We start from the raw sequence: 15,293 nt of genomic DNA on the forward strand, positions 1-15,293 counted from the left end.
GCTCCAGAAAGTTAAACAGATTTGTAAATGACTTCTATTAAAAAAAATCTTAATCCTTTCAGTACTTATGAGCTTCTGAAGTTGAGTTGCTCTCTGATGACACGTGTCTCGGGAACCGCCCAGTTTAGAAGCAAATCCCCACAGCAAACCTCTTCTAAACTGGGACACGTGTCATCAGAGAGCACTTAGACAGAAAAGGACAACTCAACTTCAGAAGCTCATAAGTACTGAAAGGATTAAGATTTTTTAATAGAAGTAATTTACAAATCTGTTTAACTTTCTGGAGCCAGTTGATATATAAAAAAAACAATTTTTTTTCCTGGATAACCCCTTTAACATATGTATTTAAATGTGGATAAATATGCCTATATGTCTTGTTTTCCTATCACGTAAACTCACATTGCCTTCCTCTTAAGAGCCCTTCATTAGCCGTTAACAGAAGTGAGCAATGGCCTAAAATAACAATTTACCACAAATCATGGTTTATGTAGTTCAGGCTCTCTTTATAATCACTCACATATAAACCAGAGTCTAACAAGGATGTGAGTTCAGTTGCTTTATTTCGTTTTTTTTTCATTAATGCAGGGCGCTTTGTGTTTTTATAGTCCCCGTATCTTGCATCCTATATTCGAGTCTCTTAAGTCCTTTTAAATTGCACAGACCTGTTTAGGGAAACCATAGTACTGGTGAGTGAGTGGCGGGGTATTAAACAGGAATGGGGTCTGCATCTAATAATGGCTTTCATGGTATTTTAATATTAGTGTGATCTTTTATTATAAATTCTTACTAGTCGCTATGATTTTTAATTTATGGGCTGCAAAAATAATGGACCTTTGACTCTTACCAGTTGTTTACTTCCATCTTTAAGGGTAATCCAGTCATCTCCATTGGAGCTAATATCAACTTTATACGTCTTCACGTAATACTTTTTCTTGGTTTCCTTTGATATGGCTCCCTGCATGCCAATTCCAGAAACAAATCGGAGCAGTCCCAGGTCTACCTGTATAATGAAAACAGAGAGAACATGTTATTTTATTAGCCCTACGCTGGGATCTTCATAGAATGAATGGTCGGAGCTGGTAGTGTTGAGCTGGAATGTAATGAAACGAAAGTCAAAATTTGATGGGGTTATTGACTTTGAACAACCACTTTTTATTAGTAGTGTTACCCAAAAATAAGCTTATTACAGTGTACCCCACTGATTTATAGTCTGCAGGAGAACCTGGCAGCGCCTCCGCAGTTAAAAAGAAGCATTACATTGTGTCTACTGAAATCAGACAGCTCGGGTCCTCCAGAGGGAGTATTGTCCTTTGTTGCTGCTTTGTTGCCACCCTAAATAATTGAAGGAGGTTTCTTTGAAGACCAATAAGGATTAGGCCTACATTGCGCCAAGACTGGCACGAATGTAACAATGAGAAGAATGCCCCTCCTGTTCTTCATGCTCTGTAAGAAGACCATGTCTACATCTAAAGGTGGCCATATACTTTCAATAAAGGTTGGACAATAGTTATCTCTTCCCCCCCCCCACCCCCCCATACACATGAACAATTGATGTGGCTGAACATTCATGATACCTCTGTGGAAGGGGGCAACTTATCTCTACCAGGGCATTAGCAGTCCACAGTACAATCCCTGTTTCCCTGCATATATATAGCAAAGTTTTATTCCATATTAAAGGGGTACTCCGCCCCTAGACAACTTAGCCCCTATCCAAAGGATAGGGGATAAGAAGTCTGATCACAGGGGTGACACCCTGGGACCCCCACAATCTCTGTGCAGCACCAGACGTTCGTTTAGAAGGCTGGGTGTGGGCGGCTGGCATCGTGACGTAAAAATCACACCCCTCGTGATGTCCCACCACGCCCCTCAATGCAAGTCTATGGGAGGGGTCGTGGCGGCCGCCACGACCCCTCCCATAGACTTGCATTGAGGGGCGTGGCGGGACATCACGAGGGGCGTGGCCATGACATCACAACGCCGGCCGCCCGGCTCAGAGCATTCAGAAAAAAATGTTCCAAATGCTGGAGCAGCGGAGTACCCCTTTAAGCCCCCTTTTAAGTCTCTGTTGAAGCGAATGAGGAGACAGATTGATTCCACGAGTGCTCACACATCCTGCTGACGGCAGAACTATATATAGCAAGCAAACATGTTATTTCTTTCCGTGTGAATAAAATGCAGTGATATCCCGTAAACTCCTTACTTTATCTGGCGTAATTCTCCTATGTGCATATAGTTATTTATATTCTAGCAGGAACTTCTGGTGTGTTGTGGCAGCACATGGGTTAACATACACACGTACACAACGCATCCTTGTTTTTTTATTAGGATGGAAATAGCTGGGTTCGCAGTAAGCTCGTATACAACTTTTGCAACTGATAATGTAAACCCTCTCCTGTCAAGTGATTTTGGAGAGGTCTTTGGAGCTCATGTCCCATCCTGTGCTCTTACCGGTCTGAAGGGCCCTTAACATCTCATGATCTCATTGCTGCAGCTCTTCGTGCTTTTCTGTAGTAATTTAATTATCCCGACAAAAAATATACGGTAGGTCTTTACTAATAAACTGGTTGAAAGAAATTAAGCTGTTCAGTTACCTAAGTCCTTCTTTAAAGAAGCATTCCAGGATTTATTTATTTTTATATAGTGCAGTATAGCCTATTATCAGAGACTAGTGCAGAGGTTTTTGTGTATGCCTTTTGCCTACCTATTTTTGCTGGTGTGGCAGGCATGAGAAAGGCTCCATTCTGGTTAACAAATGCACAAGGGTGTGGGTTGTGTAATGCAGCTTACATTTCTGTTAAATCCTCTGGCAGAGGGTCAGGTGTTTGATCACTGCACCTGGCCATCTCATCAGGCTGCTAGGGCTGGAGATCACCCAGGTGAACTCAATAGTCTTGTAAGTGGGTTGGTGTCAGTTTACACTGTGCACTTCTGATCTATTTTCTTATTCGAGAGAAACATTCTATAGAGAAAAAGTGATTTGACCTAAAACACAATTAAGGTGTTTTATGAAGATTTGACGTTTTAAGGTTGTGTTCACACATTTACTTTTTACTTAATTTTTTTTACTGCAATTTAGGAGGTGTATAACTACTTAATAACCTCATAGAGTAGCAGCAGCAGTATACAGATAGAGCTGAAGAGGGGAGGTGTATAACTACTATATATCCTGGTCCCATAGAGATAGCAGCATCAGCAATATACAGATAGAGCTGGAGAGGAGGTTTATCACTACTATATATCCTGATCCTATAGACATAGCAGCAGCAGCATACATGTAGAGCTGAAGGGGAGGTGTAAAACTACTATATATATATTAATCCTATAGAGGTAGCAGCAGTAGTATATAGATAGAGCTGGAGAGGAGGTGTACAACTACTATATATATATATATATATATATATATATATATATATATATATATCCTGATATAGCATCTGTTAGGTGATGATGTCATCCTGTAGTCCACAGGAGTCTGACATCCTGTTGTAAACATTAGGCACTGGATGATTTGGGGAGTCAGACTTGTGATCATGTGACCAAATTAAAGTAAAAAAACACATAAATGCAGCTGCGAGTTGTAGTTTTGCAACATCTGGAGGGCCACAGTTTGGAGACCACTGGCCTATCCCGAGGACTGACCGTCAATTAATAAAAACACAACTGTTTTCACTGAGGAGTGTAGTTTTACATGCCGGCCATTTAAAGGGGTACTCCGCTGCTCATCGTTTGGAACAAACTGTTCCGAACGCTGGAGCCGGGAGCTTGTGACGTCATAGCCCCACCCCTCATTACATCACGCCCCACCCCTCAATGCAAGTCTATGGGAGGGGGCGTGACGGATGTCACGCCCCCTCCCATAGACTTGCATTGAGGGGGCGGGGCTTGATGCCATGAGAGGGCGGGCTATGACATCACAAGCTCCCAACTCCAGTTTGTTCCAAACGCTGAGCAGCGGAGTACCCCTTTAAGTGGCTATGATCACGGACCTAAAGTATGCAAAGCAAAAAATTTACAAGAAAAACTCTACACTGTGGTTACTTATATTTCAATTTAAGTAGCCTTTTCACCATTGACTGAAAGCCACAAAAAAGTCTATAAAAAAGAGCTTGTTAACCGAAAAATAAAATATCCTGGCAAACTCTCCTAAACTGCATAAATTGATGAGGGAATCTGTTTAAGGAGAAAAAAAAAGAGGAAATGTGAATTTTTGTGCATTTGGCAGAAGTTCAACGTTCACATAGCAACCGGAGAAACTAATTATACAGAAATTACAGAATTTAACTTCAAGAAAATGATTTTTTTCTCCTTCCATATATGATAACGGAAACTACAACCCCCTTGTGTAGGGGTCACGCTAAAAGTGTTATGTTATAGCGTGTGCGCTTTATGATTGGATTATATTGGCACCATATTGTACAAATATTAAGATGCCAACATATGAACTCATTCCTATCATTAACAATATTATTGCAGTTTCTGGCCAATAAACATGGAGACTGGTGTGAAGGACAATTCACTGGAGAAAAAATGTAGTGGGACGCTAAATATTAGACGTGTGAAAACCATTGGCCAGGTCAAGAACCTCAAAGTGGAGTAGACTGTATGGGGGACATGTATCATTGTGTATGGTACAAGCAGTTCACCACTTTTGCCGAATTCTAAGTTATGCGCAGATGCGCTAAACTTATCAATCAAGTGCAAGGAGTTGTATAAATTGCGGGCAAATATAGTCCCCTCCTCATACCTCCACTCGATGATTTAGAGCATCCTGCTACGTGCAGTCCAAGTTGGCTTATATTTGCGTTAAAAATATGGTCACTGCGCAAGATTTCTGCGGGTAAATGAAATGTACGCAGTTAATAAATTCGTGTGTACTAAACTTGTCACTCCAAGGTACCCTGAAACCTACACATCTGGAGGAAATGCTCCACCAGAATGTACGCAAAAAAAAAAAAAAAAAGACGCAAAAAAACAGCTTGCGCAAAATTTTGCGCAATTTTTTTTAACACAAAACAGGGGACATATCTTTGATACATGTCCCTCTATGTGTACAGGACATATGTGTGTATATTGGATAGGCTAAAAATGGTTCACAAACAGCTGGATGATGCCGGGAAGCCGACTATGAATTGAGGTCACAGGAAGCTGAACACTTAGTCCTGAGTGGTGGGAAGGATTTAGTATGTTGAAATCCAACATGGCCAACTCTTCTTTGCCTTCATATCTACCACTGAGGGAAAATTTGGAGCTCCATATTCATTAGATAGGTGTGTACATTGGATAGGCTAGAAATGGTTCACAAACAGCTGAATGATGCCATGAAGCTGGTCAACAACTTCAGGTCACAAGAAGCTGAACGCTTAGTTTTGAGAAGCGGGAAGCATTGGGTATGTTGAAATGCAACATGGCCAGCACTTCTATCCCTTGATATCTACCATATCGGAGCTCCATATTCATTAGATAGGTTGATGAAATTGGTGGGTAAGGATGACTTTTATCTAATGTCTATTGCTAGCCTAAAGGCAACCAAACCAACCAGGCACCTTCAATCGCTGTCATTCGGCTGACAGCTGTTCTTCCCGACCTCCACATTGCCATGAGGCAAAAGTGATTTGACCTAAAATCACAATGATGATGTTTTGTGAAGATTTGACATCTTTAGGCTGCGATCACCCATTGACTTTTAACTTTATTTTTTCACACATTTTTACAGCATTATAGCTGTTTTTGCAGTTATTTAATGCAAATCTAAGTATTAAAGGAGTACTCCGCTGCTCAGCGTTTGGAGCAAACTGTTCCGAACACTGGAGCCGGCACCGGGAGCTCGTGACGTGATAGCCCCGCCCCCTCATGATGTCACGCCCCGCCCCCTCAATGCACGTCTATGGGAGGGGGCGTGACAGCCGTATATTTTTCTTTTTTACTCATTGTTCATTAAGTCATTTTCTCTAGCAGTATAGGGAAAAGGCATTCTTTCCATCAATACATTACTCAGTGTTTATACAACACACGTGTTTTCACGTGCACAGGATTTATAATGTATATACGGGCATAGGGTTTATAATGTGTATACATCTATAAGTTTTACTCTGTGTATACATCCGTTGCATTTATACGTTCATAATGTTTCCGCTAATAATACATTTCATAGCATTTATATCACGTTCACTGCAATTACAATAGCCCTCATTTACTATTATTTTGTCGGGTTGTGCGTCAGATTCTGTCGCATTGCGCCAGAAATTCTGTCTGCGCCCGATTTTGCGCCAGAATTTGCGCCAGAATTGAAAAAACCCAGACTAACTCTCCATTTTGCGAAGAAAACACGAAAAAGGGGCGTGGTCGCCGGGGAAATGGGGCGTGGTCTTTGAAAAGGGGCGTGTTCCTGACATTTTCACAAAAACCCAACATATTTACTAAGGTTTCCACATAAAATATGGTGGATTTCAGCTGAGGAAAACCAGACAGATCAGAGCATGTGTAAAGAAAGGAGGGAAACCTTAGTAAATACTGTGGAAAATAAATTGTGGGCAATTAAAACCCACAAAGAAACCTACACAACACTCTTAGTAAATAAGGGCCATTGTGTATACGGTCACTGGATTCATAAAGTCCTCTGCTCATAGCTTTTTATTCTGTGTACATACATAGCTTCATTCTCCATTTCGTTCATGCCTGTGTCTGACAGACATTCGGTTCCTCTTCTACTGAGCTTGCCACTGGTAAGTTTGTCTAATTATGTTGATAAGTCAATTAGGAGGTCATCCATGATCCAGTCCCAGCGGAAGGATTTCCTTGAATAGGTGCGGCATCCTTAGCTCCATAACGCCAGGTGTCTGCTCAGGTGGTCAGAGTTCAGGTTGATCATTCTTGCGCTGTCTTGTTAGTTATAGTTACAGTCTACGGAAGGACATGTTTGATGCGTTCAGTCTTTGGTTTGATATGGTGATTTGTTCATCAACTTTCTTTTCCTTCCTACTTGGTTTGCATTTTTTGCCCTCTATAGGCGTGCCCTCAGACGCGGTTTATGTCATACTTCAACCGTTATAGTAGGGTCAACTATCAATCATACAGGTACATATGCAATGTCTGCTTATGGCACATTTCAACCGCTATGTTAGGACTGTTTGTTAATAATACTGATGCATACCAATGCTTGTAACCCCGAGCACAAGTATTAGGTCTGTTAAAGGGGTTCTCCAGTGCTTAGACATCTTATCTCCTATCCAAAGGATAGGGGATAAGATGCCTGACTGCGGGAGTCCTGCCGCTGGGGACCCCTCCCGTAGGCTTGCATTGAGGGGTGACGTCACGCGGTGTGACGTCACACGCCGCTGGCCTTGTGGTCGTCCGTAATTAGACCCGGAGCAAACGCACTCCAGGGACTGATTACAAACGGGGTGCCGCGTGCATGATCCCGGGGGTCCCCAGCGGCGGGACTCCCGCGATCAGGCATCTTATCCCCTATTCTTTGGATAGAACCCCTTTAAGGCTGTATTTATGCGAGGGGCGTGGGGTTTAACGCTCCCACACCTCCAGGTGGTTTTTGTGGAATCAACTCAATCCTCCCTCATTTACTCTTTTACCATCTATAGAGTATGCCCTATATAGGCGTGCCCTCGGACGCGGTTTATGGCACACTTCAACCGTTATAGTAGGGTCAACTATCAGTCATGCAGGTACATATGGAATGTCTGCTTATGACACATTTCAACCGCTATGTAAGGACTGTTTGTTAATCATACTGATGCATAGCAATGCTTGTAGCCCTGAGCACACATATTAGATGTGTAAAAACCATTGGCCAGGTCAAGAACCTCAAAGTGGTGTAGACTGTATGTGTCCAGTAGATGTGTTTGTACATTGGATCAGCAAGCAATGGTTCACAAACAGCTGGATGATGCCTTTAAACCAGCCAACAAATTGAGGTCACAGGAAGCTGAACACTTAGTCCTGAGTTGCGTGAAGCACTGGGTATGTTAAATTCCAACATGCACAACTCTTCTATCCCTTGATATCTACTCTCAAGGAAAAGTTTGGAGCTCCATATTCATTAGAGAGGTGTACAGTAGATATTTTTGTAGCTTGGATAGGCTAGAAATGGTTCACAAACAGCTGGATGATGACGTGAAGCTGGCCATCAACTTGAGGTCACAGGAAGCTGAACGCTTAGTCCTGAGTAGCGGTATGTTAATTTCCAACATGCCCAATATGCCCAACTCTTCTCTCCCTTGATATCTACCAGCAAAGGAAAGTTTGGAGCTTCATACTTCATTAGGTAGGTTGTTCCTGCTAAAATTGGTGGCTAAAGATGACTTTTATCTAATAGTAAAAACAACCCTACGTACCTTGGATAGCTGTCATTGGGCTGACAGCTGTTCTTCCCGACCTCCCCACATACATAAGTGCTCGGTTTGGCCCGGAACGTGATTTCAGTGGGGACAAGGCAGTAAGCCTAACCAAAAACCACGAACCACTTTAAGAATCCATGCTGTTTACCCAAACACAATGTAAAACGGTCGTAACCTCTGTATATTATTAATAAATATAAAGTTGGTTTATTGCAAAATATTCCATTTTATCACTGGGGATATTACACAGCGCAGCTGTAAATACAAGATGGAGAAGGTTGTTGTTTTTGTTGGGTTTTATTCCCTTATTCCTTTATTACTACTCGAATAAAACAGCTGTATATACAGAAAAAAAAATAACAGGGAGGACGCTGCTTTGGGTTATATGTTGATGCATCGTTCCATTAAAATGTATCAGAAAACACTAATTATGCGTCTCTCTCTGGGACCAATACAGCACAAGCGGAGAGGAGGCCTGTGCAGGCTCAGAGCTTATTCGACACAATAGAGCTGCGGAATGATTAGCCAGATGATTATAATGTATCACAATGTACAAAGCGCTGTGTTCCCCGTGGGACCCCTACGATTTATAGACGTGCACTTTATGCAAACAGGCAGTGGGGCCCAATTTATTAACGCTGGCTTAAATAAAGATAGCGGAAAGTGAGTGTGGCTGGGTCGAGAATGCACCGGATAGATCGTCGAGGCCCATGCTGTTTGATAGATTTGGTGCACCTTGTCGCAGGATAGACTCTCTTCTTGGGTGGAATACTTTACACCACTTTGGCATGCAAAAATAAATCTGATGCAATTTCTACTTTTACAAACCCAACTCCTATTTGTGTTGCTTTTAGAAAAGCATTTAGGCATTGACATCTGGGCGGACACACAATATGTGCAACATGTGTAGCTGAATTTGGATCCAGTAGATCGGTGTTTCCCAACCAGGGTGCCTCCAGCTGTGGCAAAACTACAACTCCCAGCATGCCCGGACAGCCTTCGGCTGTCCGGACATGCTGGGAGTCGTAGTTTTGCCACAGCTGGAGACAACCTGCTGTAAGGAGAAGTTAATGTAAATGTTGAGGATCGAAATTACTTAAAGGGGTATTCCACCCCTAGACATCTTATCCCCTATCCAAAGGATAGGGGATAAGATGTCAGATTGCCGCGGTCCCGCTGCTGGGGACCCCCGGGATCCCCGCTGCGGCACCGCGCTATCATTACAGCACAGAGCGAGTTCGCTCTGCACGTAATGATGGGCGGTACAGGGGCCGGAGCATCGTTATGTCACGGCTCCGCCCCTCGTGATGTCACGGCCCGCCCCTTTCAATACAAGTCTATGGGAGGGGGCATGGCGGTCGTCACGCTCCCTCCCATAGACTTGCATTAAGGGGACGGGCCGTGATGTCACGAGGGGCGGCGCCATGACGTCACGCTGCTCCGTCTCCCGTATCGCCCGTCATTACGCACAGAGCGAACTCGCTCTGTGCTGTAATGATAGCGCGGTGTTGCAGGGGGGATCCCGGGGGTCCCCAGCAGCGGGACCGCGGCGATCTGACATCTTATCCCCTATCCTTTGGATAGGGGATAAGATGTCTAGGGGCAGAGTACCCCTTTAAAGGAAATCTGTCACCAGTGTCATCTGCACTAACCTGTCCGTACCAACAGATAGTGCAGGTGACACTGATGACAACAGTACTTACCTTGTCCCGTTCCGTGGCAGGGATCTCCGGTAATCTTGTCCATTAAGCTTCAGCTCTGGCACGGCTTGGGGCATGGGCGGAGCTTAGTGACGTCGCCGCTGCTGCGAGACCCAGCAGAGAGCAGCAATGGCTTGGGGCATGGGCGGAGCTTAGTGACATCACTGCTGCTGCTCCCTGCTAGGTCCCGCTGTGAGAGAACAGCAGTAGTGACCTCACTAAAGCTCCACCCATGCCCCTAAGCTGGAGCATAAGGGTCAAGATTACCGGAGATCCCCGCCACGGAATGGGACAAGGTAAGTACAGTTGTCATTAGTGTCACCTGCACTGTCTGTCGATACCAACAGGTTAGTGCAGTTGACACTGGTGACAGATTTCCTTTAAAGTTTACCTGTATAATGCTTCTATACGTTAGTCACTAGGCCTTTTATGTGTCTAGCTTCTGTATTTGGCTCACAAATATCTCTGTTCTGTTGATCACTCATTCTGACATCCCCTGCTCAGGAAGGGGTGTGTCCGAGGCAAGCACTGAGCCTGTCCTTACTCACCATGCATTCACCTCCTCCCTGAATCTGCTGTGCCTCTTCATCCAATCACTGCTGGCTGCTCTGTAACCCCTTCCATGTTTTCATGCTGCAGTCTGATAGGACAGGAGTGAGCACAGAGGAGTGCTAGTCCAACCCTCACTTACTGGAAGTTGTCCCAGCCTGTGCTTCAGCTGGGACAAAAATGATGCTGCAGCCGCACAGGATTTTGTTCGTGATGGTATGGGAGAATGCTGAGAGTTGTAGTTTTGCAACAGCTGGAGGTACCCTGGTTGGGAAAACACTGCAGTAGATAAAGGAGGGCAATAGCCCCCTTGAAAGTAGCTTGCTTCTGTCTATTGCATGCAATACATGTAATTCTTCTTGCAGAGGGGCCCCTCATCTCTCTTTGTCTGATCCTACAGTGAACTGCCTTATAATTATATCAATCTATCTAAACATTTGACTGTCTACCTGGAAATGGCCGTGGAGCAGAAGATGCGGCTTATTAAAATTCTCATGTATTTCTAGCCTTATTTTAATTACCGTTCTGGAGCTCAACCCTTCAATTTCCCAGCATGTGTCGCATATAGCAATTATTTTTCGTAATTGAAAATGAGGAAAACATCGCTGAACCGTCATGCAAATTTTACTTAAAATTAAAAAAATTAAAAAAATACAATATCCAAACAGTGCAGAATTTTCCTAAGCATTGGACCTCAGGATCCTTTTCCTTTCTATTTTTTTAAATTTTTATTGATGTTTTTGTTATTTATCTTAACTTATCTATTATTTTCTATTATCACTACTGACTTCATGACATTATTGTCAATGTTCTGATAGGCACAAAAATATATCACTGGCATTGCACAAGTGCCATTTAGGATTGACTGACAACTCAAATGATAGCTGTGACGATAGCCATGCTGGCTATGCCATGGATTTCTCATGAAGGAATGGGTCAATTGAGTTTTTAATAAAATAGCACACTTATTTTGTAATTCTTGAGTTGTTAGAATGGGATCCCAAAATAAGAACATCCATTAGTCTGAGCTGAGAATGGGTACAACAGCATGTCTCTTTATTGTAAGGACCACCTACTCTTTCAGTTTCAGCTGTGTAATGCTTAAACAAGCACTGTCATTTTAACAAACTTTGTATAGACCAATAGTACAAACAAGTAGATGAAACTTTCATGGATATCTTATTAGACAAAAATGCTTCTATCTCCTATTATCAAGCTTCTTTCTTCTCCCCCTTTCCTGTTTTCTAATCTGAAAATCAGCTTGGCCTTGTCCTGTGTCTGCAAAACAATCTATGAAGGGGGAGGAGGAAGCTTCGCTTACCAGCGTTGGGAGAACTGCAAATTATAGATGAAGCCTACAGAGCAGAAATCTTCTGAAAAATACCATATACAAGTTTTATAATGGGCAGCTTATCCCGAAAAGTCACCTGAAATTACGCTTTAAAGTGTACCTGTTGTCAACAAAAACTTTTTATATAATGTAGATAATACTATATGTATATTTGTAATATACATTGGTTAAAAAATATGTATATTTTTGTCCCTGCAGCTATTGCCTGTGTATCTCTATGAGGAGTCCAAATACAGGAAGTGAGGGTGGGCAAGCAGGGCTCTGTACATTGAGGAAAAGCAGGGCTCTGTGCAGTGAAACTCTGTGACATGCTATGGGCCCAGACACGAGGATTATTGACAAGCCAGGAGCCTTCACAGAGCCCTGCTTGTCCTGCCCTCACTTCTTGTATTTGGACTCATCCAGAGACATACAGGCAATAGCTGAAGACAGCATTTTTTCACCCAACAATATACACATTTTTTAACCATTGTATATTACAGATATACATATAATGTTATTATCTACATTATATAAAAAGTTTTTGTTGACGACAGGTACATTTTAAGCCAGGTTCAAAAGCATGGTTGTTCCCCAGTGTGATTGCTTGCATGTTTGATCTGGTATTACCATGTCGGGGGTGACTATGCTGGATTGTCCATAGGTCCGATGTCTTGCCTCATTTTGGCTTAAAGGGCACTGTATGGGTGCCACATATCTAGTTTAGTTCTGGCTTTTCTGACATATGTGGCAGCATGGAGGCTCAATGTTTAGAACTATTGTCTTGCAACAGTGGGGTCCTGGGTTCAAATTCAACCAAGGACAACATTTGCAAGGAATTTATATGTTCTCCCCATGTTTCCAGAATGTATGCTGATAGGTGAAGTTAGATTGTGAGATCTACTGGGGACAGTGAGTAATGATATGAGGGGAGGACAATACGCTACACTATGCTTAAAACAGTATTTGTCTACAACACCAGAAGGTGTGTACTTTTGGCTGACCTTTCACAGTATCTAGGCCCTTAAGTCTTTAACAGGAACAAAATGGTACACCACGTAGATGTACATATGTATTATGAACTTATGAGGGGAGTACAATGTGCTCCAGTATGCTTAAAACAGCATTTGTCTACAACACCAGCAGGTGTGTACTTTTGGCTGGCCTTTTACAGACTTTAACAGGAACAAAATGGTACACCACTTAGATGTACGCACAGGTTACACTTAATAGAGGACAATACACTTTTAGTGTTCCGCTTTTAGTGTTCTGCTCACCCTAATTGGCTGGCTACTTTTAGCTTTTAAGTTGTTGTACACACTAGTGCTACAGCACACAGTCACTGTGTACTACACCCAAAATTGCACTCTCTTTCTTAATCTCTCTCCCTTTCCTATCTGTGCTTCTAGGCTGGATTTGGGTTTGAGGTGGATCGCTGTTGTACAAAAGCTTTTCTGTGCAACACACTGCTCTCTGTCCCTCTCTCTCTGCAATAGAATGCTGATGTGAGTGGCCGCAAGAGGGCTGCCGATTATATAGGGCTGTGATATCACATGGGTGACTGGCTGCTGATATGCTGCATGTGATTCAGGGTCATCCCGCCGACCCTTGTTCCCGCCTTCCCAGGATTCCTTGCCCCATGTCCTCACAAGTGGATCCGCTATTTTAGATGCCCTGGAGCCTGGACCGCACTAAATGGAGTTTAATGAAGCGATTTGCGCGATCAAATCGCAGATTCGATTAGCTCATCCCTAATGACAAGCTTTGTGAATTGCTACAGAATATGTCAGTGCTATATAAATAAAGCAATATGTAAAACCTACCCTAAGTGTGCTGATATGTTACTAACTATATAACAAGACGTCGCAACCTGCTGTAGCCTTATAATTCCCAATATGTCTCTAAAAAATAATCCTAGTTCTAACACAATATGATGTTCAGGGGATGCCTAATCCTCTTCCAGATCACTGTACTCCAAATTAATTTGAAATTTAGTAAAATGACTCTTACTCTTATTCCCTGGGCCCCACATGTGTCATGTCTACTGCACTGGGATAACATCTGATTTATCGTAACACTGGACAATATCCAGGGGGATCTATTCTGCAGTTGTAAAACTTGTAATGACCCTGATTAAAATGATTAATTATATGGAAGTCTCAGAGTTTTTTTTTTTTGTCTTCTCCTCTGAAGCTACTTTCAGGGCTTCAATCTGACTCCAATATTCCAAGTATTCGAGGCCTTGATGAAAAACCTTTAATTACTGACCAGTTGTCTAGAATGAGCGATTCATTAATGCTGGCGGGAAAAAAAAAAGTGGCAGTAATTTCAGAGAAATCCTAGCCATAGTGTTCAATTAGAGCCATAAAGTAAAATGCATCCATTAGCTTTTAGGAAGTGGTGGTTAACATGGGCGGCCGTACATCTGGAACACCAACGCTATTACACGTACAGGTAGATCAATGCTTACAGAATGGCTTCAGGCCACAGAACACTACAACAGCCGTCATTACAAGGATGCATTAACTATCCACATATGTTATAGTGGACAGTCCCATTTTATTTCATTTAGGGCCTATTTTCCAAATTGGAGGCTCAGTCCGTTGAGAGGGAGGAGATGGGTAATTATCGTCAATATCGTAATTATACTTTTTTATGATTTTGAAAAGAAAAAAAAAAAGAAAAAAAAGAAAGCAAAATGCCAGCAGTATTTTCTATATCTTGTATTCGGGTTTGGAGCACCCTATTCTGCGCTCTTTAACAAGTGCCACTTCCGAGAATGGAGCCATTGTGATAATGATCTCAGTTTTTAGCTCACATTTCAGGCTATATAATGGGTTTCTACCAGGAGTGATTATGGGATAGGTAATCAGATGATGGGCTTGTTAGAGAGCGGCGTAAGTGATCCATATCAGAACTGTAGGTCACGTGGATTTGGTTCTGGAATAAATCAGAAAATGCACACGATAGACTACAACACCAATATTCCCCATCTTAGTTTGTTCTCCAAAGACAATTCAAAGGCAATTGAACAACTGTGCCTATGAAGAGTTTGTAACAATGCTTCAGTAAAAATAAATCTAGGTTCAAACACCTTTTGTGAACTACATTTGGGGAAACAAATTTAGGCTATGAGGTCCGGATATGAGGAAGGGATATGAGAGTATGAGGACAGGATATAAGGATGAGATATGAGGACGGGATATGAGGATAAGATAGGAGGACAGGATATAAGGACGGGATATCAGGTTGGGATATGAGGATAAGATAGGAGGACGGGATATGAGGATAAGATAGGAGGACGGGATATAAGGACTGGATATCAGGTCGGGATATGAGGACGGGATTTGAGGATAAGATAGG

At 42.6% G+C, this 15,293-nt stretch overlaps 1 protein-coding gene across 1 annotated transcript in view; it reads right to left on the minus strand.

The window, feature by feature from the left end:
* The window catches only part of NRP1 (neuropilin 1), a 191,921-nt gene that overhangs the window by 41,674 nt on the left and 134,954 nt on the right, over nucleotides 1-15,293 (minus strand). Inside the window, exon 8 of the mRNA XM_056519467.1 lies at nucleotides 845-1,000. Coding sequence (XP_056375442.1) covers nucleotides 845-1,000 — 156 coding nt within the window. The remainder of the gene's footprint in view (nucleotides 1-844; nucleotides 1,001-15,293) is intronic.

Source organism: Hyla sarda, chromosome 5, assembly GCF_029499605.1.
Source record: "Hyla sarda isolate aHylSar1 chromosome 5, aHylSar1.hap1, whole genome shotgun sequence".
Classification (NCBI taxonomy): domain Eukaryota; kingdom Metazoa; phylum Chordata; class Amphibia; order Anura; family Hylidae; genus Hyla; species Hyla sarda.